The following is a 26,348-nucleotide window of genomic DNA, read 5'->3' as shown; positions in this document are numbered from 1 at the left end:
TACCTAATAATCTAGTCTCTTCAATTGCAGCAATTCCCACTCTGTACTTCTCCAGCTGTTGACTGAGGATTTTGAAGAATCCAGGTTTATACAGGGTTCTTACATTCCAAGTTCCTATTCGTAAAACAGATTTCCATGACAGGGTCGTCATATTTTGATATCCATTCTTATTCATCCAAGGCAAATGTGAGATACTAGTAACAACCCCCTTTTAAAAATATTATTATTATACGCAATAGAGTCGTTAACCCTATGTGCAACCCCCAGACTTGAGGGCCAGAGACTTTTCTGTTAGGGTTGCTTTATTAATTGTTTCCTTTTAACACATTTCTGGACACCAGGACTGTAAGATTCATAATTAGAAATAGAAAATAAAACTCAAACAACCACTAAGAGCCTGATTTCATGCTAGAATGTAAGAAGACTAAATCAGTTGGCAATTCAAAAAATTTGAAACGTCACTCTTCAACTGACATGAGTCGTAAAGCGAGGTTCAGCTTCGGCCAAACTAGAGGTCATTGGCAGATGTTCTACAGATACTATCATTTTCAGCTCTGCAGCAAATATACAGTATACCAGTAAATTATTCAGGAACCAAGTAGAATCTCCAACCCATCCTTGATAACAATGTAGAAAAATCTGCTTCAGAATCTGAAGACGAGGCCAAACTGTATGATTCCATTAGAGATTGCAGGAAAATATTGTGGAATTGAACTCAAGTAGTTGGAAACTCTGAGTGCAATTTTATTTTAATATATTTTTGGCTTAATGTATTTTATAAATGGCTTGACCAGTAACAACTCTCGAAACTTTACGCCATGCCACATTTTAAATTTCCTGAATAACCGGGCGAGTTGGCTGTGTGGTTAGGGCTGCACTGCTGTGAGCTTGCATCTGGAAGATATCAGGTTTGAACCCCCCTGTCGGTAGCCCTGACGATGGTTTTCCGTGGTTTCTCATTTTCACATCAGGCAAATGCTAGGGCTTTACCTTAATTAAGGCCACGGCCACGTCCTTTCCACTCCTAGGCCTTTCCTACCCCATCGTCGCCATAAGACCTAACTTTGTCGGCGCGACGTTAAGCCAATTGAAAAAAATCCTCAAATGATTTCCTTATTTAAATTATGATGTACATAAGACATGTTAGTACTTACCCTAAGATCTCCTCCTCTGTGTAGTCATTTAGATTTGTTACTAGCTTTTCCGATTTCAAATACATGTGGGCTTTCATTTTTTTTAATTTTGACATTCATACATTCAAATGTTAATATTTTTGTAAAATTGTTATACTTTCAGGTAAAGAAAATGTTGTGGTGTTTGATTTCCTCGGCAAGGATTCGATTCGATACTATAATGAAGTATCTGTGGAGAAAAGAGTTTTTAAGAATCTTCAACTCTTCATGCAAAATAAAGCTACAGGAGATGATCTTTTTGATCGCCTGAATGTAAGAATCCTTTTAATAAGTTTTGTTTATAATTAATTGCTCTTGGATGTCTTTTTCAGTATGAATTCTTAGGTGTCTCTGTAGTTGATTCTCAGATAATAGTTTTTAATACTGATCTAACCTGTCTTGTGCGGTTTTAGACCATCTGCTTTAGTTCGAATAACAGTATCGTAGCTTTAGAGTTTGTAGCTTAGCATATGAAGACATATTATGTAAGGATTTTGATGATGATGATGATGATGATGATGATGATGATGATGATGATGAAAAATATGACTTTAGCTACTGAGCTGTGGACCTTCTGATGCAATATCATTAGATTGTCTAGGTATGGTTTTGGAATCATCAATATTAATTGTAGCCTCCCCTATGTAATAGAGCACCTTTTCTCAATCTATGGTGTGCAGGCCACCTGTGGTCCATGAAGATGAGGCACGTGGTCCACAGATAGAAATAAAAATATCAGAAAATTAATTAAAAATAAACGGGTAAAAATTGTTCTCATAAAATGTATACTGTAAACTGGATATCCCAGTATACTGATTTCTTATATTTTCGAATAATAATGGTAGAGGTAATATTTGCAAGTAGATGCTGTCTGAGGTAAAGGAAGTGGAGAGGCAGACAAGAGAAGAATGGAAGAAAGGAGCAGTCATTGAATGTTAAGGCCAAGTGCTTCCCTAGATTTGAGACTTGAGCACCAGTGATGTCCAACTTTGGAATCTCTAAGGGTGGGATGGTGAGAATTTGGGGATAAATCACACCCCTGGAAGAAGACTGCCACAAGTCAAAAACACTCATTTCTCAGGAGAAGCTCTCAAAGGTTTGATCAGTGGGAAAAATATTAAATAATATTTTAGGATAATGATGATATTTGTATACGATGGTCCTCTGACATTCAACATTACAATGGGTCAATGCGTTATGAACATATTATAATAGAAGTTCATTAATTTTAAGTCATACATGGAAAATTCGACTTACAGTAGTTTTTATTAAGTGGCAGTGACAATGCTTACGGCCCAAGTGTTCATCAATAATTTCACTGAATTAGTATTTTAATGAACTTTTCCGGAGCTCTATACCGTATTCTTGCACACAGAATAATGATTACTGAATTAGTCACTGCTGAAATGCTAATATTACTTTAATAACATTAATTCTACTTAGTTTATTTGAAAATAAAGAACCGACTAATAGATGTAGGAGGCCTTTCAATAAAGATACCGTTGAATTATTTTCCCTTGGCAAAGTCCCAGTTTACTAGGATCAGCACTTTAAAGCTGCGTATACACTTGAGCATTCGCCCCAAATGAGCATGCGTTGCCGATGCGGGAGTGCACAAGCAAGACCCGCATGGCAATCTGTTGAGCAAGTTTCCACTGTGTTCGGACCTCGTGCGGACCGAGAACACAGCTGCAAAAACAAAGAAACGCTGCAGTACTTACCCGATCCAGTCATGTTGCTTCTTTTCATTCTTGCCTTTTCCCTCCAGTAGGAACCCTTGAGGCTTTGAATTTTCTTGCGGCACTCATCTTTTGGAAATTGCATGAGGGAAGCAATTTCACTCCAAGTATCGTCCTTTTTTAAGGTATTGTAATAGATCTCGTCCTTGGGGTTCCACAGAACGGGATACTTCTGGTAGTACCCCAGGAGGATAAGAGAATTATACTGGGACAATTCCATTTCAATGTCCGCCTCCATGGCTAAATGGTTAGCGTGCTGTTCTTTGGTCACAGGGGTCCCGGGTTCGATTCACGGCAGGGTCGGGAATTTTAACCATAATTGGTTAATTCCGCTGGCACGGGGGCTGGGTGTATGTGCCGTCTTAATCATAATTTCGTCTTCATCACGACGTGCAGGTCGCCTACAGATGTCAACTCAAAAGACCGGCGAGCCGAACTTGTCCTCGGACACTCCCAGCACTAAAAACCATAAGCCATTTCATTTCATTTTTCTATTTCAACTTAAAATTATCTTTCACATTCTTCCTTCACTTCACTGCACGAGCGAGATCGCATATGCATAGCGGAAGCAGTAGGCTCATACTGTTCGGGCTACCCCACTCATCATCAGCCGTCCACACTGAACACGAACAGAGCACGTGCTCACTTTGAGGTACCGACAACATTCGGATCGGGCTGAGGCATGCGGATCCATTCAGTTCGCCCTGTACTCATCTGAGCAAAACTGGACAAACGCATGCTCATTCGGGGCGAATGCTCAAGTGTATATGCGGCTTTATATAGATCTGGCCCAGTTTTATAGCTGGATGCCCTTCCTGAAACTAACCTTATGTGGATTCACTATTGTGCATTCCGTTTCTGTGATGATTGATAGTGTCGTGTATTGTATGTATTAGGACGTTCACAAACCCTTAATTCCATAAATACAGTTAAATGGTTAAAATTATCAGACAGGTCAGGGTTCGAACCTGGGGTCCTCTGAACCGAAGACCAATATACTGACCATTCAGAAAAGCAGCTGGACAATAAAGAAACCTTTGAATATTGAATATATTATTATAAGAGATAGTTATGACAAAAAAAGCCTACGCTACCATGACGAGTTCTTATGTTCCTACCTGCTGTGCATGGATAAAGGGAATTGATCCTTAGTGGTAAGTAACAAAATGAAAACATTGTTTTAGGCATTAAGACAATATACGTACATTGTTGTTATTACATCATAAAACTAACCTATGTTATACAGAATAACGCTCAGTTCATTATTGACATCAGGGCTGTAAAGAAAAAATGATGGTTCATTTTCATCTATGTAATAAATTTTACATTAAGGAAGTTAACATAGTAAGGAAGTAACAGCATTATTACATAAATACCAACATTGTTTTGTATTGAATAGGTGGAACCTCTAAAAACTTTATAAGTATTTGTGATCTCGGTTCAATACAGATAAAATAAAAGGTGAAATTTCTTATGCTAAATTATTACATTCATTTAAAAAATGCAATAGACCATAACATTGACAATTATTATAACATAAAATGTATAAATGTGCCATACATTACTTTGTATTGAAGTAGTAGTACATCCAGCAAAACACTTAGCACTTTCTTCAAACTGGAAAGTAATAATACTGAATGATACACAAGGAAACGTCACAGCACCGTACATAAGCAAAATGTATAGAGATTTACAGGAACCTTATTCTTCAGGTTTGACCGATGCTTAATACAGTAAAACGTAGTTCATTCGAAGTCATTCGGATGAAAAAATCTGACTTCGAATGACGTGATTTCAAATTAACCGCCAACTTGTAATTGTGTAATTCAGAAATGCCAACCCTTGCCGCGTCAAAAATATTCTAAGACCCGTACTGCTTGCAATTAACCCTGATTCACAATTTAAACCTTTCAAATGCCATGAAAAAAAAAAAAAAAAGAAACAGATTTCTAAAATATAAAATATATCCAGCAAGGTGCATTTACACTATTCAGAATCACAATACAGTATTCGCTTGCATAACTCACTTACAAACATAACCTCGCGCAACGAAAGGAGGGGGGGTGGCAGGGAAGCAAGATTCAAAGACTAGGAGAAATCTATGCTGGCTCCCATGTGCAGGTCCTTTATTCATTGTATTACTGAATTGAATGCATTTTAGATGTCCTATACTTCCACGGAAAGTGCCCCATGCCCTTAAAACATGGTGTATCGAACTTTCGTATGATGAGGGGAGAAAGTCTCTCTTCTGTTTGCATTAGAACACAGTACAGTCACTGTATTCTTGTACGATTTTCTGCCATGGTACTTCTCCTGTAATTCAGAAATGCAAACCCTTGCCATGTCACAAAGTATTCTAAGACGCATTACTGCATGCAGTCACCTTGATTCACAGTTTAAACCTTTCGAATGCCTTGGAAAAAACTATACTCTTAATGTATCCAGCAAGGTGCATTTGTTATTCAAATAATGCACTTGAATAAATCACTGGCAAACATAACCTCACGCATCGAAAGAAAAAAATGCACGATTCAAAGATGAGGACAAATTATACTGGCTCCCTTGTTCAAATGCTTCTTTTTTTTTTTTTTTTTTGGCTAGTGGCTTTACATTGCACTGACACAGATAGGTCTTTGGGCGACGATGATATAGGAAAGGTCTAGGAGTTGGAAGGAAGGTACATTTGCCTGGTGTGAAAATGGAAAACCGCGGAAAACCATTTTCAGGGCTGCCGACAGTGGGTTTTGAACCCACTATCTCCCGGATGCAAGTACACAGCCGCGTGCCCCTGACCACATGGCCAACTCACCCGGTGCTTTATTTTTTGGATTACTGTACTGAATGCATTTTAGATCTCCTGTACTTGCACGGAAAATGCCCGATGACCTTAAAACATTGTGGTCTATTGAACTTCCGTATGGCGAAGAGAAGTAATCTCTCGCTTCTGAGTGTATTGCAACACAGTACAATGACCCCCCTTGTATGATTTCCGGTAAGTCCGTTTGGGCCCGGCATTAAAAAAATAATGCAGTTTCATTGGCATTGACAATATTGTTCGGTACGTACGAATTGATTACCGTATATGAGCCACATTTTTTTGCCAGTTGTCAGCATTGCCAGTGTTCGTGGATTCTGCTTCTGCGCACAGTGCCTGTTACATGATATTGTGGCGTTCCTTAAAACGCTGAGCTGAATACAGAAGAATTTTGATTTTACTCGAACTTAGCAAATATGAAGCACACTGTAGGCACACCGAAGTGAGTGAAAGTGTTGAAAGCTACCCCAGCACTCTCTGGAGGACGTGTTCTATCATGACGCAGATTAATTTTGAATTTAAATTACTCTGAAAAAACTACACAGTTTAAAAAATTAGGTGAACATGTTTTTGAACGTATGCCATGCTCCACAAAACAATACCTCACACCCAGGTATATTACCAACTAAACCTTTATTCTTTACCATTGAAGTATACAAAAGAACATCAATGGATTTGCGTTCCTGTTTAGAACACGAATGGAATTGTCCAAATAGGGGCGAAAACAAAGTGATAAGTCCTCCATGGTGGATTTTTATCACAGTTGGAGAGCTTTAGTATGGTGTGTGTCCTCCACGAGCATTTATCACAGCTTGGCACCTACATGGCATGCTCCGTATAAGTCGACGGAGGTCACATTGTGGTGTCAGGTCCCATTCTTCAGTGACAGCCTGTTCGAGGTCTTGGAGCGTCTGTGGTGGAACAGGACGCCCACAAACACTTCTGTCAAGCCTATCCCGCACATGCTTAATGGGATTAAGGTCGGGACTCACTGCTGGCCATTCCATATGTTGAATGTCCAGTTCTCGCTAGACAGCTCGGGTGATGCGCGCTACATGAGCCGTGGCATTGTCGTGCATGAGTACAAATTCAGGACCAAAACTGTATGCAGCAACCAACACATGCTGTAGCAGTATCTGCTCGATGTACCCTGCAGCGGTAAGATTACCATGGACAACGACAAGATCCATATGGACATCAATACTGATGCCACCCCACATCATCACAGAACCTTATCCAAATCGGTCACCTTCCTGGTCAACATTTGGCATGTACTGCTCGCCACAGCGTCTCCATACGCTGTGTTGGGAAATCTGGACGGGTCTGTGAACAACACAGGTCTCCATTGGCGAAGTTTCCAGTTGACGTGGGTATGGGCAAACAGGAGGCAAGCTGCGAGATGTTGCTGCGTTAAATGGGGCGCTCAAAGAGGACGTCTGGGTTGTAAGGACACTTCCCTTAAGCTGTTCCTGACTGTCTGGTCAGACACCGTGACTCCAGTGACCCTTCTGACGTCTTGTTGCAGTTCTGGCAGTTGCTGAATGACGCTGCAATGCACAGATGGTCAGAAATCTGTCACCCTGTGGGGTTGTCATGCGTCTACGACCTTGTCCAGCCCTTCTTGTTGAACTGGCCTGTCTCATTGTAGCGATTCCACAAGCGTTGAATAACTGACGAAGAGATATTGAGATCCACAGCAACACAATAAAAAGTCCATCGTTCCTGGATCAAAGTAACTTGTGACTTGAACCTCATTAAGATGTCTCATGCGATGCGCTGGTTGACATACAACGTGCTCAGATGACCGCAGTAGTCTGTGTACCTCACGACGACACGCGGGCGCACCGCTATTCACTTTGTTTTGAGGGGTCACCTGACATTTTAATGCATGGCCACGCCTACAGATAGAGTATAACTTCGGTTTGACATATCCTGAGTAGCTAAGGTCTCAAGGTATGTTTTACGACCATTAAACCCCACTTACCAAATTAACGTTCTCATACCGGACGTTACAAAACATGTTCCCGTAATTTTTTTGAACTGTGTACATACCTGCCAACTTTCCCGATTTAGGCAGGAGACTCCCGATTTTCGACAGTTTTCCCGCCTCCCGATTGTTCTATTATTTCTCCCGATTTTAGCTTATTTATTTGGTGAACTTCAAACATTTGTTTTCAGATCCCGCCATTTCAGCTTTTTATCACCAGTGGCCAGAAGTCTGTCGGTAATTGGCCGCTTCCAAACGAAACATCGATATTTATTAATGCGAGAAATGTGCGATGTTTATTGAAACCTGTATATCGCGACGTATACCGATTGTCAGTCTCTCGTTCTCGCGTGCTATGTTCGTGTTCATTCACTGTTCACATCAGTCTAGTTGATTCTAGAGATTAGTCACTAGATATGGAGTCTTTTTTAGTAATTTAGTGACAGAATTTCAATGATAACGACTAGTGACTTTTCTAGATATTTTAGGAGCTATTTGGAGACAATTCTGACTACTATTAACTTATCTCAATATAAATAAAATAAGAGTTTTGTCTGTACATTGCTCAGAATTTTTTAAAAATTATATTTCTGACCAGTCGTGGCCACAGTTACAAGAGGAAATGCACGTTTTAATTTTCCGTAATTTCCGTCTGTATGTATGTACGCTCATCACGAGAAAACGGCTGAAGAGAAGTTAATGAAAATCGTAATATAATGTCGGGGAATACATCGCTACAATCTAGGCCATAAATAATTTTGTTGAGGTTGAATGAAATGGTAATTTTGGGAAAAGCTTAAAATTTAATTCTCAAATATTTGTTATTATTGGCTCTATCGATAAATACTACATAACTAATGTTATATATTATTAAATTTCCTATCATTTATGTCGTATACATTGTTACCATACCTGCTATGATAACAGATATTCATGAATTTTGATTTTTGTTGTAAATGCATATCAACCCCCAACCACGAGAAAATGGGTGAACAGAATTTAATGAAAGTCGGTATGTGAAGTCGGGGAATAAGGAACTACAGTCTATGCTGCACATAATTTTATTCACCTTGTTCGAAATGGTAGTTTAGGGGAAGGTGCCAAAAATTTCATTTTTAATTATCTGTCTTATCGGTCATATCAAAAAGTAATACATAACACAAGTTATAGATAATATAATTTTCGATTATTTATGCCTTATTCAGTTTTACCGTACCGATTATAATAATATTGGTGGTGATGGTGATTAAATTATTATACGAATGAGAAAAAAGTCATGAAGGAACGTCGCTTGAATAATAACACAAGAGGGAGCCGTAAAAGAAAGGATGACTCACTTTACATTAGATGCTCTTAATATCACAAAGTCGGAAGAAAACTAAATGTGAAGGCCTGCAATATAGAAAGCTCATAAAATTGATCAATAACATTACATTGACCGTTGTTTGTTGTGATGTCCTTTGTGTATTCTGCTGCCATTTATCTCCGATAGATGGGACTACTGCTGCATATCGAGTATAACAACCTGCCTGAATATTTGCGAGAAGTAGCTGGGAAGTTAAATCTCTCTCTTCTTTACCATGCCATTCTTCTGGTTCATAAATTTTCTGATACTACTGGCACGTAACCAGTGAATCATCATAGTATTCCAAATATTTGATTCCTACAGTGAAGCAGTGATTGGAATGAGCAGTGTGCACAGAATAATTACACAGGAGCGTTCGGGGTTGTCTGCGGCCTGGTCATTCTAGCTCTGGAACTTTGAACTGTTAGATCAACACCGTAGTACTTATTATTAATAATCTTGACCATGATGGTCGGAATTGGATCCGTATTGACTTAGTAACAGTAAATATGTTGGAAGATAGTCCGCCTAGTCAATACTATTCATTTATTTACCTTTCACCTTAACATCTAGTACATGTTTCGAGAATATAATGCATTCTCTTCCTCAGCTAGTAGATTAAAATTCATTATACAATAAGACCTGACTAAAATACGGGGGCCCCCATTAAAATTCAAAACAATGAGTATGACAATGTGACTATCCAAAATTTTTAAATGTCACATTGTCATACTCATTGTTTTGAATTTTAATGGGGGCCCCCGTATTTTAGTCAGGTCTTATTGTATAATGAATTTTAATCTACTAGCTGAGGAAGAGAATGCATTATATTCTCGAAACATGTACTAGATGTTAAGGTGAAAGGTAAATAAATGAATAGTATTGACTAGGCGGACTATCTTCCAACATATTTACCGTAGTACTTTTCGTTAGAAGTGAGAAAATGTGCTGTTTTTCATTTTATTGAATATTTCATATGAAGCATTGCTTTTAATTGCGACATTTGTACTGACTTCATTGTAATGACCTATGTTGACTTCAGTTCGGCAAATTATGACAGTCTTTTTGAGAATTCCATAGCGAAGCGCAGGTACGTCAGCTAGTTATTTTATACAAATAGCATTGCTCTTCGCATAATCATGCGGGCCCTTGATGCAATATATTAATGTATGCATTTGCGAACTAGTGGCATCTAAGTGCATGAATAATTCATACGTGCGGGGCATGAGTTCGTGCTATTTTCGGTAGGCTTATCAGAGATCGATCATCTCACTCACATTCTTGCTGTGAGGGAATAGAGATTTGTATTTTTAGCCTTGTGGCCTCGTATAGCATCAGTCGGGCTTTGAGACAATAAGTGTTATAAATATCTCATAGTACTATGTTGCACAAGACCTGTAGAATAAGCAGTTTTGACCAATTATATTCCCTGATTTCTCCTGATTTTCATATCAAAATCTCCTGATTTTTGGTTTCGTAAAGTTGGCAGGTATGTGTGTATTTTTTAAATATGTAAAGGCAGTTTTGAATTAAAAGTCTGAATTTCGGTAATGGGACCGACATTGTTCTTCGAATGACGAATTATCCGTATTTCGAATTAAACAATTTAAAGAATATGCAAAACCGTACCTCGTGTTTCCGGGAACGAGAGCTGCTTTGAATTTGGTGGGATTTTGAATTAACAGATTTTGAATTATCGAGGTTCTACTGCTTTAGGCATCTCTTGTTAAAATACTGCTGGTGCACAGATGAAATGAGATTGACATTGCATAAAGATACCAAGTCTGTCTTCTTGGCTTCAGATGATGCTTGTTGTTTTAAGGGGCCTAACATCGAAGGTCATCGGCCCTCTTGGCTTCAGATATTCCAAGGGGTTTGCTATAAGTCTTCTTCATTTAAAGTTAAAAACTTCATAATTGTTCTGTATTGAACTGAGAATCACAATACTAAAAAGAAAGTATAGAGGTTCCACCTTTTCAATACACTAAGTTTTACCAATATTAAGTTACAACATGTTAACTTTGGGACCGGTTTTGACACATTTGAAGTGTCATCATCAGCCTATTAAGAGAACAAGGCAAAAGGACTAACCCTTACCCCTCGAATTAAAGTTCTCTGTGTTGCCTCTACTACTCGTATTTTAAATATACATTTTTATCTTATATGACCTGTATTAATCTTTCACGATTTTGGAGATAACACTTGCTTTTAAATGATGTAGTAGACTATACACGTTTACAGCAAGCTATACTGGAGCAAATAAAAGCAATATGTGGATTTCAAGACGGATTATTTTGCATTTTTTATTATTATTATTACCGTTATTGCATACCGATTGGTTTCGTTAATAATTGAGTGTACAAATTATCGCTAAAAAAGCAATTGAAAAACTCTATTCAGTCTCTGTTTTCATACCTTGCGGTAGTTTGTGGGTTAAAACCACTGTAAACAACAATTTCTTGAAATCTGAATCTGTTGATTTATAATTGTGTCAGCTGTCAGCATCAGGTACATGTTGGGTTACGGTACACAAATCGACCATCGTCAGTTCACTTTTAGGCGTCGTGAAATGCTATTAGTAATATTCGTGAGGAGCAGAGGTGCGAAAATACTGTGGTTTTGTGTGTTGCCTGATATATACAACATATATATGACTAGAAGAGCACATGGAGACCATGTTTGTTTACTATCGCTCGAGCTTTCATGTGCGTGAGTGGACAACTGACGGCTACAGTGCCATCTAAATAATAGATTTTTGACTGACTGTCGAATAATATCTGGATTCTACAAAGTTCCACGCGGAACCAAAAGATGGCAGAACAGTATATCATCGTGTATTTTGTCGGCTAAGAGACGGCAGATGAGCGGTGGGCGATAAAATGCCATGTCGGGTTTCCCCCGACATGCTACCAGAACGGGAATATCGTAATGTCGGGTCTCACCCGACAGACGAGTGGTAAAGGCTAAATCATAAACAATTATAAACACACAAAACATATATAAGACGATATTCACAGTCAAAAAGTGTACATAGAGATATCAACACTGCATGAAACCCCCTACAGGTGGGGAAGGCACATGTAGAATACACCCGCAGTATCCACTGCATGTTGTAAGAGGCGACTAAAAGGGGCGACCTACTGTCGGATTTTTTATTATGGACACTCGAGTTTAGGCTTTAATTACACACGAACCAATAGACCTATTGCAATGCGAGTTATACCAATATTTTCCTTGTTTAATTCTACATTAGCATATATAAGAGACATTGTTTTCGACGTTTATTAAATATTTTTTATTTGTGGTTGTAATAAATGAGGCGGTCCGTTCCAAAACTCGTCATCCATTTTTTTAAAAAAATGAGTTAGAGGTAGCATTGTCTTCTTGGTGATGTTTGTGATAGTTCTAACACAAAATTAAGCACCAAAACTCGCCTTTTCCCATAGAAATCTGTCACCAAACATAGGCTATTGTTCCATAACTCGCCTTATCCACGGCGCTTGTCGTTCCAAAACTCGCCATATACAATCAACCAATAGGAATGGATAATTTCAGCACGTGACTCACGCTATAATATACCCGCGTTTTATGCCAGTCTTTCCACTCTTTGAGTTGTTCTTGAACTGTGTTAGTCTTTCATGCAGTTTTGTGCTGTGAATAGTATGTATTAAGATGACCGAAAATATTGCTCTTTTTGCGGAAGGTATATAAAACTTGCTAATACAGAACAGTTTCACATTCAGTTCTGCCAAAAGACATTCTTGAATGTAATGCATGTCAGCAAAGATCGGGTTCAGAGGATTGCCAGAAATCACTTCACGACAGGGAAACTTCCAACAGAAAGGAGGGGTGGAGCTAGGATCAAACCAGAGTACACTGAAAAGAGGCACTCCCTGAAATGCTTCATTGAAAGTGTGCAGTGTTGTGAAAGTCACTATTGCCGCGGAAAGTCACCGGTCAGACAGTATCTACCCGGAAATTTAAGCATCGCTAAGCTTTACAAAATGTATAACAAGAAATCACCTGAAGAAGTGAGGGTGAAGCGGTGGTTCTTCCGTGAAATTTTTACGCGTTGCTACAATTTAGGATTCGGAACACCAGTTACTGACGCTTGCTCAAAGTGCACAGAGCTCAAGGAGAAAATTAAACTTGAAAGTTCGAACGTATCACTGAAGAATGATTTAATCTTGGAACTTAGAGTACACAAACAAAAAGCTCCAAGAAGAAAGGGACAGCATGGCAATATTTTTATTTGACTGCCAAGAGAATCTTGTGAATCCAAAAGTTCCAGATCATATTGCCTATTACAGTCGCCAATTGTACACCTATAATTTTACCATTGTGAGGGGTACCTCACATGCCAAGTTGACAAAGGAGAATGTTTTTACATACATATGGATGGATCATGAATTGAACAAGGGGTCTAATGAAACGTCATCTGCAGTTTACCATCGATTATCACAAACTGATTTGTCAAACTTCACTACTGTACGAATTCGTGCGGATGGCTGCGGAGGACAGAACCGCAAATCTACAATGATTGCAATGTGCACATATTTCTTGACACACACAGCTCCGCCTAATATAGAAAGTGTTGAATTGGTCTTTCCTATGACAGGCCACTCATTTCTGCCCTCTGACAGGGTATTTGCTCAAGTCGAGAGAGAGAGATACGGAAATGCCCTATAATCTGTAATCCAGCAGAATATGAAGACATCTTTAGCAAACATGCTGAAGTCTTCAAGTTTGGCAGAGACTGCTCGGTGAACAATTGGAAAATGGTTTCTGAAAATATGATGAAAATGCCTGCATCTTGGCAATTTGAATTTTCTTCAGTGAAACGATTTGTTATTAGCAAAGACTCACTGGGAAATGTCACCCTTATGGGGAGAACCTCATTAAAACTCAGACATCGGTTTAGGAAAATCCGTAATGAAAAAGGGAAAACGCCTGCGAGATATGCTAATGCCACCTGAATTATTGCCAAGAGTAAACTTGAATCCCACCAAAGTAAAGGACGTAAAAAGTTCGCTTGAATAGCATTTTGGAATGGATTGGGATAGGAATGAGTTGCTTTCTTTTTATAAGAATCTGTTCACCTCAATTTCTGGAGACGAAAACAATCTTGTTGAAGAAACAGAAGTTCTTTGTGATGGATCTCAAGAGGAGGGAACATATTTGAAAGTTTGATTAACAACAAAGTGATGTTTTATTGTTCAAGTTACTTCTATTGTGAGTGCAGTGTAGCCTATAAAGGAAGAATTCTCTCCAAATACTATGGATAGGATGCAAATATGATAAATCACACTGCTGTGTTTAATTTATTTGTGAATATGATTTTACTGATAGCAAAAAGGTGCATGAGTGTACTGGCGAGTTTTATTACAACATTATATTCTCAATACTTTCATTTTTCTTGTTTAAAAATAAGTTGTGTGAGGTAATATATTTTGAACTTTTTTGGGTGCTCCAAAACTCGTCTTATCCAAAATACAAATGTAATTTATGGACGTTCTATTAATTATATTTATAATTCTTCAGTAAGACGACCCTATGACATTGCACTTGAACGCGTCGTAATACATTTAAACAAGTGAGACTTATATTACAAAAATTACAGGTTTTTAGCTTTTCCTGAAAAATCACTTATGATGGAACGGACTGCCTCAAATATTACCCGGGTTTTTGGCTTCTTCTCTATGAAGCGCTCACTTAGGAATATTTACAAGGAAAACTACTTGTCTCATGGTAATGAAATTTTTATATGTTATAACCACATGTATTTGTAGTGTAATACTGAAGTTACAATTTTTTTTTTCAACCACCTCGAAAAAAGTTCTTATCATGTTTCTAAAGCAACTCATTTTCAGCCCAGCATAAACATACAGCAGCAAACTTGGGCTTGTTTTGAAGCACTCAGTCATGGTTATCAGAAACTACAACAACTGTAACCGTACAGTGTAGTACCGAATTTATGAAGAGTAATATTGAGAGGAGGTTTTGTGTACGCCGGACCGTGTGATTAGCAGCAGGCCGGGTGGTGATATCGGGCGCAATGTTGCCGCGTTCAGTAGTAATCACGCATGCAACGAACACAGTACACTCGCTCTGGGCAGTTGTGAAACGGAATGCCTGTGACCTTGGTTTGACTTCGACCAGATGTACAGCTTGTTTGGTTACCAGTGGCCCATTGACAGCTTAATCCACTCGAGCTCATTTGGGCTTACGTACAAGGGAAAATAGTAAAAACAAATATGGCTAACACATTAGAAAATGGTAGAGGTATGGAAGCAATTAATGCTTTATATCGAGAAGCCTTACGTACTGTCACCCCTGAACTCTGGAAATAGTGCATTAAACACGCTAAGAAAATTGAAGACTACTACTGGGAAAAAGATTGACTCTGAAAATATCCCTTATTTCGAGCCAGTCATAATCAACATGAATGACAGCAGCGCCGATTCATCGGAACACAGTGATTTTACGGACGAAGAAAATTGATAGAATTAAATATTGTAAATATATGTAAATGATAATGTAAATAACTCTTGTAAAAATTGTACAGTGTGATATTTCTAAATTAGGTAGTCAACCATTTTTAAACCTGCCATTGAAGGTTCAAAGCCCTTTTGAGAAAAAAGGTGATGGGAAGTGGAATTTATAAGAGAAAATAAAAGTAAAGGTTGAAAGTAAACAAAAAGCCGTGTTCGTTGCGCGCGTGATTACTACTGAATGCGGCAACACTGTGCCCGATACCACCCGGCCTGCTGTTAATCGCGCGGTCCGGCGTACACAAAACCTCCCTTCAATATTACTCTTCATAAATTCGGTACCACACTGTACAGTTACAGTTGTTGTAGTTTCTGATAACCATGACTGAGTGCTTCAAAACAAGCCCAAGTTTGCTGCTGTACATTTATCCTGAGCTGAGAAAGAGTTGCTTTAAAAAAATGTTAAGAACTTTTTTCGGGGTGGTTGAAAAAAATTGTAACTTGAGTATTACACTACAAGTACATGTGGTTATAACATATAATCATTTCATTACCATCAGACAAGTAGTTTTCCTTGTATATATTACTAAGTGAGCGTTTCCTAGAGAAGAAGCCAAAAACCCGGGCAATATTTATTATAACCACAAATAAAAAGTATTTCATGAACGCCGAAAACAATGTGTCTTATATATGCTAATGTAGAATTAAACAAGGTAAATATTGGTATAACTCGCATTGCAATAGGCCTATTGGTTCGTTTGTAATTAAAGCCTAAAATCGAGTGTCTATAATAAAAAATCCGACAGTAGTCGCGGGCATGGATTGCGGTTTGATATCCTGTTAGATGTTTTGCTGCTTTTGCCTTTACTAACCCTGCTATATATTGTATAATCAATCTGCTAAAGAAATATGACATCAAAATAGTGTATAAAACTCGAAACACGAATCGTAATATATTTTTTAACTCCAATACCATAAATTCAGTACACAATAAATTTTCAAATTCCGAAATTTATAGACTCAAATACGCCCAATGTACCTTTACGTACATAGGACAAACCGCACGCAGTTTCAAAACTAGATATTTGGAACATTACAATGCTTCAAAACAGAAAATGTTCCGCTATGAGCAATCATGAAGGATACCAGCCATAACTTGACTACAATTGAACAAATTATAAAGCACGTCAACAAGAGTAAACTGATGACCGAGTTTGAAAACTCTTACATTTTTCTAGACCAGCATTATAAAATTAATAGTAATCTAAACGATGTTCTTGACACAAATAGCCCATTAATTGAACAAATCCCTAAAATACTCACGGCCTTTAATATAAATACAAATAATTTCATGAAAATATTTAATTATAAACATGTCGGCGATTTCCCTGACGCAGTAGTAGCCACTCCCAAGTCACCGATTCACGCCACATCCCCTCCGCCTACTCCTAATGTCCTCAATGCTCTGTCTACCTCCCCTTGCCTGACTCATTCTCAGACTTCACAGACACACCCCTACAATACACGTAGCAGCAGAATAACAACTGCCAGATCGTCTCAAACAACCAATAAGGCTAGTCACATCTCTGTCAACACTAGGGGTAAGCGTGTTAAACTTCCACTCATTAATAGAATGTTCTCTATGTTTCAAAACTTACATTTTATTTTCTTACACATTTCAGTTTTCAACACGCGCCACATTGCGAATTCTCCCACATATAAGGGTTTATTGATCACCCTGTTTTTTGAACCTACGCTAGACAGCTCACGACTACAATCTGTTACAAAGATTATTCTAATAGGAGACGCAACACTCCTCTACTGATGCTTCAAGCGCCTTAACACGCAACCACTTGGAGTTAACAACTCTACTGTAATTCTACGTACCTGATTCTCCATCAACAACATTCGAAGATTTCTTTTTTGATATTTTAATTAATCCACGCTTCATTTATATCAAATAATTTGTACAATCAAAATGTATGTCAGATCATTATGACTATGTCTCATTCTACAAATAACCAACATGTACTTTTTTAGACAAACACTAGTATTCATTCCATGTACATATAATACTATGACAAGTTCATTATTGAATTTTAGTTACATTTAAGCATCACTTTCTCCACAGACTAGATTTTTATAACTGTTTTATCTTGTATTAAAGCATGTATTATACTTTAATGGGGAACCCAGTTCAGGGCCCTGACTTAGCTTTAGATTAAGTATGGCTGAAGATGCTTACAAAGCCTAAGCAAAACATGTCCAACATATATGTAATATTTGTATCTTAAACTTAAACATCGTAAAGTATTGGAATGGTGTTTTTTTAATAAATTTGTTTGAAATTTTTACATTGATATCATGTATCGGACCTCCTTTGGATGGGAGGGGCTGAATACATTCACAGGTAATCCCTGCCTGTCGTAGAAAAATCGACTAAAAGGGTCCTATGGCCATAGTCCCCTCTTTATTTTTTTATTGTTTTTTGAGGGTTAGTTGTAGACCAAGCAAATTTTTTGATGTGTGTGCTGCTCAGACTTTTACTTGTGCAATTATGCTCGAAAGCCCGCATTTGTGACCACCCAGAGATTGGGAGATGGGAGCATCATGTACCCTTACAATAGTATCAGTCTGACAACAGAGGTCCCCGCACAGCCGAATGCCAGAAGGACATATTCTTATTTTTTCTCTATATTTAGTGCTCTGTACGTGCTATGGGGTACATGCTATTGCAGCTGACTGGAGGAAGGGAGTCCTAGTGCTCATTGCCTCAGTCATCCCGTATTAGGCATCGTCCAACATCGGACCATGGGCAGTACTGGCTAAGACCAGGTGGGTATTGCCTTGGCTGCTTGGTTCGGCTACAGAGACCCCTGATTGGAGTGGGTGGCATGAGGATGATTTTGGGCATGGCATTGAAACCACTTCCGCCTGCCTCCTCGGGTAGTTCGCTATCTAAGTCTTTAACATTTGATTCCCTAAGGGGGCAACCCCCTTGAGAACAAGAGCAGCGTATTAGTCTGGGTTCTAGCTTCCCCAGGTTCCTGATTGCTACCAGAACGTATGGTGGTTTGCTTCTGAAGACGAGCACTGCGCTCCAAGCAGATTGGTTACTTAAGTGCGACCACTTTGGCGAAATCCCCGTCAAATTGGAAAAGCACAAAACCTTGAATCTGGTTTGTGAAGTTCTTCTTCATGGGGCCTCATAATATTAGTTCCTAATTAGCGTCGACCTCTGAGATCTTTTGCTACCATGTTTTTCCTTCATTCCCACCTATATATACCTGCTCCCTTCACAAAGCTGCAGGTTGTTCTTATTGGGTCTTGTATATTTTCTCTCTCTTCACCTGGTAGTCCTAAAGTGGAGAGACGAGTCTGATTCTACCTAGCGCCTCACATTCGAAAAGTATGTGTTCAGCTGATTCCTCTGCTTCATTGAATTTCCTACATATATTGTCTCTTATTACTCCAATTCTATGTACACTAGAACCTCGATTATCCGTTCCCGGAAACTACGTTTTCCCGGAATATGCGTTCAAATTACGTGGTCCTGCAAGCATCGTAATCAAATCACGTTGTAAAAATCTCGCATTATCCGTTCCTCGAAGAAACGATTTCCCAGATCAACCATCCAGAAATTCCAGTCCCATCAACGCTAAATCCTCCATCAATCGTTTCTTAATAAACTGTATCTCACGAAAGGACGGCTATGGCATACGCGTGGATCTTGGCATTAACGCCCCGTCATTGCGATAATTGGAGTAAGTACCGTACCGGTACTGAAAAAGCGATCAGCGGCAAACTTGCATAAGGAACCATCTTAGCATCGCATTCGGGTGGTATTGTTTAGAGAATCTCGGAAAATCATAAAGCAGAGAGTGGCCACAAAAATTGTAAGGAGACACGGCGCATTTCGACAGCTCTGCTTGAAGACGGAACGAGTTTCGTCAAATGTTCGCACTTATAAAACGTCCACATTATGTCCAGGTTAGATGTTTTTATGTTTACATTTTTTCGATTGTACTGCCGAACAAGTTTTCGGCACTTTCCTCAGGGCACTGTAGAGTAACTGGGCTTTCAGGCAGGAATCCAAACTGCTCCTTCTTAACACAAATTTAGTACCGTATTTTATTATTATCGTACAGGATTATGTTAGCGAGACCATAACAGACGTTGCACCTTACATTAAAAAAGAAAGCCACGGGAGGTCTTCGGATTGCCTATTACTGTTTAGGTCCTAATGTAAGACTGGGAATTTTACGTTTTCGTGTTAAAATACCAAAAACCGCAGTCATTTTATTTGCGCACAGTACATTTAAATGGTTTATATCATTCCCAACTCGCACTGACATGTGCAGCGAGCGCCCTTTCCAGATGACCTCAAGGTCATGAATAACCGTAATGTCTGAAGTTTTGATGATACTTCTTTTATTTTTCCAATTTGATTGGATTAGTGACGGGCAGAATTGAATCAAATACAGTAGAGACAATACGCGACACCTACGGATTTAGCCTTGTTAAAATGGGAAACAATTCGACGGTGGCGCTCCTAGTGACTTGACCTGAAAAGTCGCGCTAAATTCAAATATCAATGGAAATGCATATACGAAAATGAATAAATAAATTACGTCTAGAATGAAAGTATTATTGAGATATTAACTTAGAAGTTGCTAAAGCAATTCTGGATAAACTAATAAAGAATTGTTTAAAAAGGTTATTATTTAAAGACTGAAATTAGACACATAAACAAGATGTGAAATGGGTTGATCTTTCATTTCTGCTGCGCTATACAATAAAATATGCGTATTATATTTTAAGCCAGATAAAATATGGGTCGAGCAGGTCAGAAGATTATGAAGTACAATGAAAAAAATCTTTGTCACTGGAAGAATATATATGCAAACACAATATTACTCACATTTTCTTGTCATGAGGGTAGCGAAAGAAAGACTGCGCATTCTTCTCTACTTCATAGTTACTGCAGCCAACACAGCACAACCTTTCCCCTCATGTTGAGAGGAGATATCAAGGAATGACACACGCTACTATTTAATTAAGTCAACTCGCTGAAAACGCATAAAGAACACCTAAAACTTCGCACACAAATAGATATGCTCTTATGACAGAATCAGTAGTTCTCAGGTCTACCCACTAGACAGAGCTTTAATAGCTGTCCCTCGATATCTCGCTGAGTGTCGCGTATTGTCTCTATTGTATTTGATTGAATATAATGCATTCGAGAACTTTTAAGAATCAATACCAGTACTTGCATTCGAAACCATGTTTTGGAATTCAACATAACCTTTAAAAGTCGATGTAGGCCTAATGTACACGGCGGCTGTACAGGTACAAGATTTCCAGAAACTGCCTACGAACTGTATACCGGAGACCAAATTACAATTCAAGATTAAGAAAAGAAGGGATTCCGCCATCATGTTGGGCGCTTTTGTATCTAATGTGCTTTATTTTCTTAGATGAGAGAATTAAAAACTACTTGCGGTCGATTGTCGTTTGGCTTGGCGTTATTCGATTTTTTGAAGAGTTTGGCTAATCAAAGTTGCTGAACTGAAAGAAGTTTTGACGGGAAACTGACGAAGATTTCCCTGTAAAATTGGATATAAATTATCGAGATTTTGAACTCAAGTACCGATAATTAATGCGGTTTCGCAATCTAACATGCCTGCCTCTTATCCAGGGGGCCCGGGTTCGATTCCGACCAGTTTTGCCTGGATATCTGATTCCAGGTCCACTCAGCCTATGTGATTACCTTTAATTGAGGATCTATCTAATGGTGAGACGGCGACCCGATCTAGAGAGTCAGGAATATCGGCTGAGAGGATTCGTCACACTGACCATGCGTCACCTCGTAATCTGCAGGCCTTCGGGCTGAGCAGCGGTCGCTTGGCAGTTAAAGTCCCATTGGGGCTATAGTTTGGTTTGGTTTAGGAGATTTGTAAGATTATAATTATACATATTTCATTTTTGTGGTGTTTAGCCAAATTGTTGTTGGTTTTCATTCATTCCCGGATTTTCAGTTTTCCCGTGTTGTACGGTTTCTCCCCCCCCCCCCCATGGTCTCTCGCAAAACGGAGAATCGAGGTTCCACTGTAGATGTTTTTTCAGATAGCAGTGTCCTGTCATCAATCCTACTACCCATCTATATTTCCTCTGCTGAGTTTCAACAGTTCTTTAGTATGCTTCTTATTTGGTCCTTTTATCAGTTCCTTTGCAAGCCTGCATCCTGGAGTATTTTTTCCAGTTCTCCATTTGTTACTTTTGAACCCATTTCCCTATGTAGTGTCGGGCTTGTCCATAGGAAATCCCGCATACAGATTCTGGGTCTACAGAATATGTTTCTGCCCCTTTCCTGGCCAGTGTATCTGCCTTTTCATTTCCTTCTATAGCTGCATGCCCTGGTACCCATATTATTTTGACAGTGTTGTACTTTGAGAGCTTCAGGAGAAGTGAATGGTAACACCAGACAATTCTTGCAGGAGAAGTGAATGGTAACACCAGACAATTCTTGATATTATCCGGACTGCTTTTAGTGCCTTATTGGCCGCTTGGCTGTGTGTAAAAATGAAAATGTTCTTATTCCTATAGTTCATTTTTAGATTTTCTTCAAGATATGTTGTGATAGCTATCACTTCAGTTTGAAAGACTGTAGTGTGTTCGCCCAGGCTCATCTGGATTGATCTCTCAGGTCTTCCCCCGTTGATCCCTCCTCCTTTGCCATCCACAGTCTTTGAGCCATCAATCCACCACACTATATCTTCTTTTTCAGTATTCCATTTGTTGATATCCCAGTCTTCTTTTTTTATTATCTGGGTCTCACACAGTTTTTCAAAGTTGTACTTCGGTATCATATGATCAGAAGGCATGTGTAGAACTTCCTCTATTATTACTATGTTAATTTTACAGTGTCCTAGATTGGGTCTGTATGTATTGCAGCACTCTGATTGTGCCAATCTATATGAAGTCATTCTAGCCTGTCCTTTTATGAAATTGCATAGTGATGGGAGGTCTAGTAAAGTATTCAAGAGAACTCCTGCGGGACTAAATCCGGCACCTCGACGTCTCCGAAAACCGTAAAAGAGTAGTTAGTGCGACGTATAAGTTCCGATTAAAGTAATTATCTCTATTCCACGTTTCATTGTAAGTGTTAAAATATTCTTCGATTTGCTACACGATACCTCTCAGGGGTAACTAATGTTCATCAATAAGTATATTTTTTTACATGAGATCGACTGGGAACCCGCATATCTTTTCATATAATTTACCAACAATTCCATCCTTCCTTAAATATCAATAAAAATCATCATCCAAACTCATTCAATTAAAAATATATTAAGTTATTTTGCTTGATTTTAATATAATATAATATAATAATATTTTAATATAATATAATAATATAATTTTAATATAATTTTTAATTTATAAATTGACCTTTTTTCATGAATTATTTAGAAAAGAGAATATTCATTAGGACATATTCTCTATGGAATATTGTACAAGTGTTTCCTTGACGACTGCTTTCAATTGTAGAAATAATTTATATATTTTCTCTTGCGATTTTTGTTTGTTTTAATGTTGTCAATCTTATGTTAATTTTAAGGACACTTCCTCCAAAGCATTACTTTGTCAATTTATGTATTTTTCATCTAAACAGTGTTATGTGGCTGAAGATGTTGATAATATATGAAACATGTACCCCCTTTTAACCATTAAATTGCCTTAGGCAATCATTGTATCGATTAGGTGGAAAATAAATAAATATTAGTTATGAATTTAGTTATTCATGTCGAGGCCGTTGATTGCATGTGATAAAAACATATTCGACATCATCATTAGTATCACAATTCAGTTTTTCAAGAACTTCTCTTGTATCTAAATTATAGTTTTAAACAGGTTATTCTACCAAAATTCAATGTCAATTTTCAGTTTTAAGCTTTGTAATGGTACTCTAGTTAACTTCTAGCCTTTCGTAAATATGTTTTGAGTTGGCGATATCTTATTTTCTTTAGGTAACTCGCGTCAACTTTCAGTTTGAGCTTCGGTCTCCGATAATTTATTTTTTTCTTCTCTTCTCTTTAAGTTTTCCTCCTCTTTAGCCTTGATATTAAGTTGGAGATTGGCGTAATATCTTTATGATATTACTTGATGTACTAATTATTCTTCAATTCTTGCTCTGTAGAAACTTCCTCCTTCTTTACGTGATGAATTTTGCGTGAATAGTTTTGTTTCGATGCGCAACGTAATGGTGATTGTTCACTTATTCCTTTTAACAATTTAAGACATTCTGCATTTTTTTATCACGGCCGCATGGATTCTATAGGTCTGAATGTCTTACTTCCTGACCATGACTTATTTGATTCATTAAATTAGTATTCTTTTCGAGACATTCACGGCTTCTTTGATTCTATCTGTCTGAACTTTTATTATAAAGTAATCATGGCCTATTTAACTCTATATGTCCGTACTTTCTTCAGATTTTTGCTCTACTATATAATCTTTGTCATTTTATTACGGTGCATGACAAATATTGATGTTGTAATACCTCGTTTTTCATATGATCAGGGCAATGAAATGATACAATATATATTGTCTAAATAGCTTCAGTGATCTCTTTCCCTCTTATTTTCTCCTTCTTGTGAAAGGGACCAGAGTTATCTTGTTCGGGTTGACTGATAATTGTTAAGTGATCTTTGCATGAGGTCCTGGATAACACACATCACCTTACTTCGTACCACAATCAATAGGTCATCTGCGTATCCTTGTGTATAAAAGCCCTGTTCATTGAGCATAGCTACGATTTTGTTCACCACCAAGTTCCACAGCAGAGACGAAAGAACTCCTCCCTGAGCACAGCCTCAGGTGGCCCTAACCGTCAGTGTTTCTTCAAACAAGATTGCTTTTCATCTTCCTTCCATATAACATGGATTTAATCCATTTGACGACGGTTTTACTCACCTTGCTCTTTTCCAATGCTTTGATCGTAGAGTCGTAGGTTGTATTGCTGAATACTCCTTCTGTATCTAGAAATGCCGCCAGTGCAATTTCTTTATATTCTAGGTTTTCCTCTAGTTTACAAACCAACTGGTGAAGTGCTACTGCAGTGGATCTGCCAGGTCTATATGCAAACTGATTTTCATGTAACGTTGAGTTCAGTTGCACCGTTCTTTTGATAAATTTATCCAGAATTTTCTCCATTGCTTTCAGCACGAAGGAGGTTAAACATAAAGGTCTGTATGTTTTGGCTTGGGCATAATTTGCCCTTCCAGGCTTAGGTATGAATACTGCTTTAGCTTCAGACCATGGTCTCGGCACGTACCCTAAAGCTAGACTAGCTCTGAAGAGGTCCGTCATGGCATTGACGAGTATCTCCCATCCTTCCTGTAGGAGTATCCGAAGTATCTCGTCTGGCCCCGGTCCTTTTATAGGGTGAAACGTGTCGACTGCCTATTTTACTGTACATGCTTATGTTTTATTATACTGTTGGCACAGTTCCAGTCTGCTCTTCGAGCTCCAGTCTCTGTTCCAACCGTTGCTTCTTTTGTCATCTCCTCAGCCTCAGGAAAGTGACACGCCATTAATATCTCCAGCATGTTCCCGCCTGAGTAAATGACCCATCTGGTTTTTGCAGGGTCCCAATTTGATTTATATGGGTTACATGGGTTGCTTTCAGAATCTTCTGGAGACTTGCTATTTCAGTGTGTGATTCCACTTTCTCACAGAACAGTCTTCCAAGATTTTCTTTTTAGTTGGGTTTGGTGTGGAACGTCTTGAAGCATTTCTCAACGCAGAGACCCGCTTCACAGTCTGGACGCTGAAACGCTGTCTCTCTCTGAATTTTCTGTTTGTAGCACACAACATAATCGGATAAATTTTGAAAAATTTGGAGGGTCCCTGATGTATCAAGTGCCTCGTTGTTGAATTGCATAAAATTACTAATTGATTCAGGTACATCCATAGAAATAACTGACCAAAAAATTGGCATAGACAGAATAGAGCTTTTAGAAAAATAGCTCCATAGCATAGGCTTTTGTATTATAGCCATTAGCATATACAGAGCAATCACAGCGTATATCTCGTCCTTTGTGACTGGATTCTAATCCCGCATTCTGGAATGAAGTGGTAATAAGCTCCTACATCGGATTCTTTGCTCGGTATGTACATTTGTTTCACATTCTGTTAGTTCGACTAACTCATCCGTAAAGAACGTCTCAAAAACCGTCACACCATCACATTCCCCAACTGCTTCATTCTGAGGTCCTGGGTTCCCTATAAACTGTTCTATTTGACCCTTGTAATTGGACATGTTTTCCCACCAAAATGTATTAGCCGTGGCATGCAGATTGCCATTTTGCGCACTATCAATTGTACCCGATTCCAACCGAGGACTTTGTGTAGAGCGATGTCAACCTCATCACTCAAATTACCATCTGAATCTAACAATCTTTCGTCAGAACCACTTAACTGTTCTAAAACATCCTCTATTTCCAAGCTCAATAACCCGCACTTGTTTCACATGTAGTGTTTTATATTAATGCTGTTGAACTCAAAATTGTCTGAAGTGAAGAAAGTACATCAATTTTGTCGTGTTTTACAGCATTTCGGTGCATTAGGTTCCTGCGTATTTTGGCGTACGGAGGTTTTACTGATAGCTCATTTGGAAAGTTCTCAGATATGATTGTGTATTCTGGAGGATTGTGCACGTGTTTGAAGCTCATCAAATTTATGCAAGCCATTTTATAAGTAAGACAGATGCAATAAAGTTTCGAAGGACCTTTACAGCA

At 38.4% G+C, this 26,348-nt stretch overlaps 1 protein-coding gene across 1 annotated transcript in view; it reads left to right on the top strand.

Moving 5' to 3' along the window:
* Top1 (topoisomerase 1) overlaps positions 1 to 26,348 on the top strand; it is a 296,538-nt gene that overhangs the window by 217,492 nt on the left and 52,698 nt on the right. The window contains exon 14 of the mRNA XM_067145807.2: positions 1,297 to 1,445. Within this exon, the coding sequence (XP_067001908.1) occupies positions 1,297 to 1,445 (149 nt within the window). The remainder of the gene's footprint in view (positions 1 to 1,296; positions 1,446 to 26,348) is intronic.

This window comes from Anabrus simplex, chromosome 4, assembly GCF_040414725.1.
Source record: "Anabrus simplex isolate iqAnaSimp1 chromosome 4, ASM4041472v1, whole genome shotgun sequence".
In the NCBI taxonomy this organism is placed as follows: Eukaryota; Metazoa; Arthropoda; class Insecta; order Orthoptera; family Tettigoniidae; genus Anabrus; species Anabrus simplex.
This window is presented reverse-complemented; position numbering and strand designations above follow the sequence as displayed.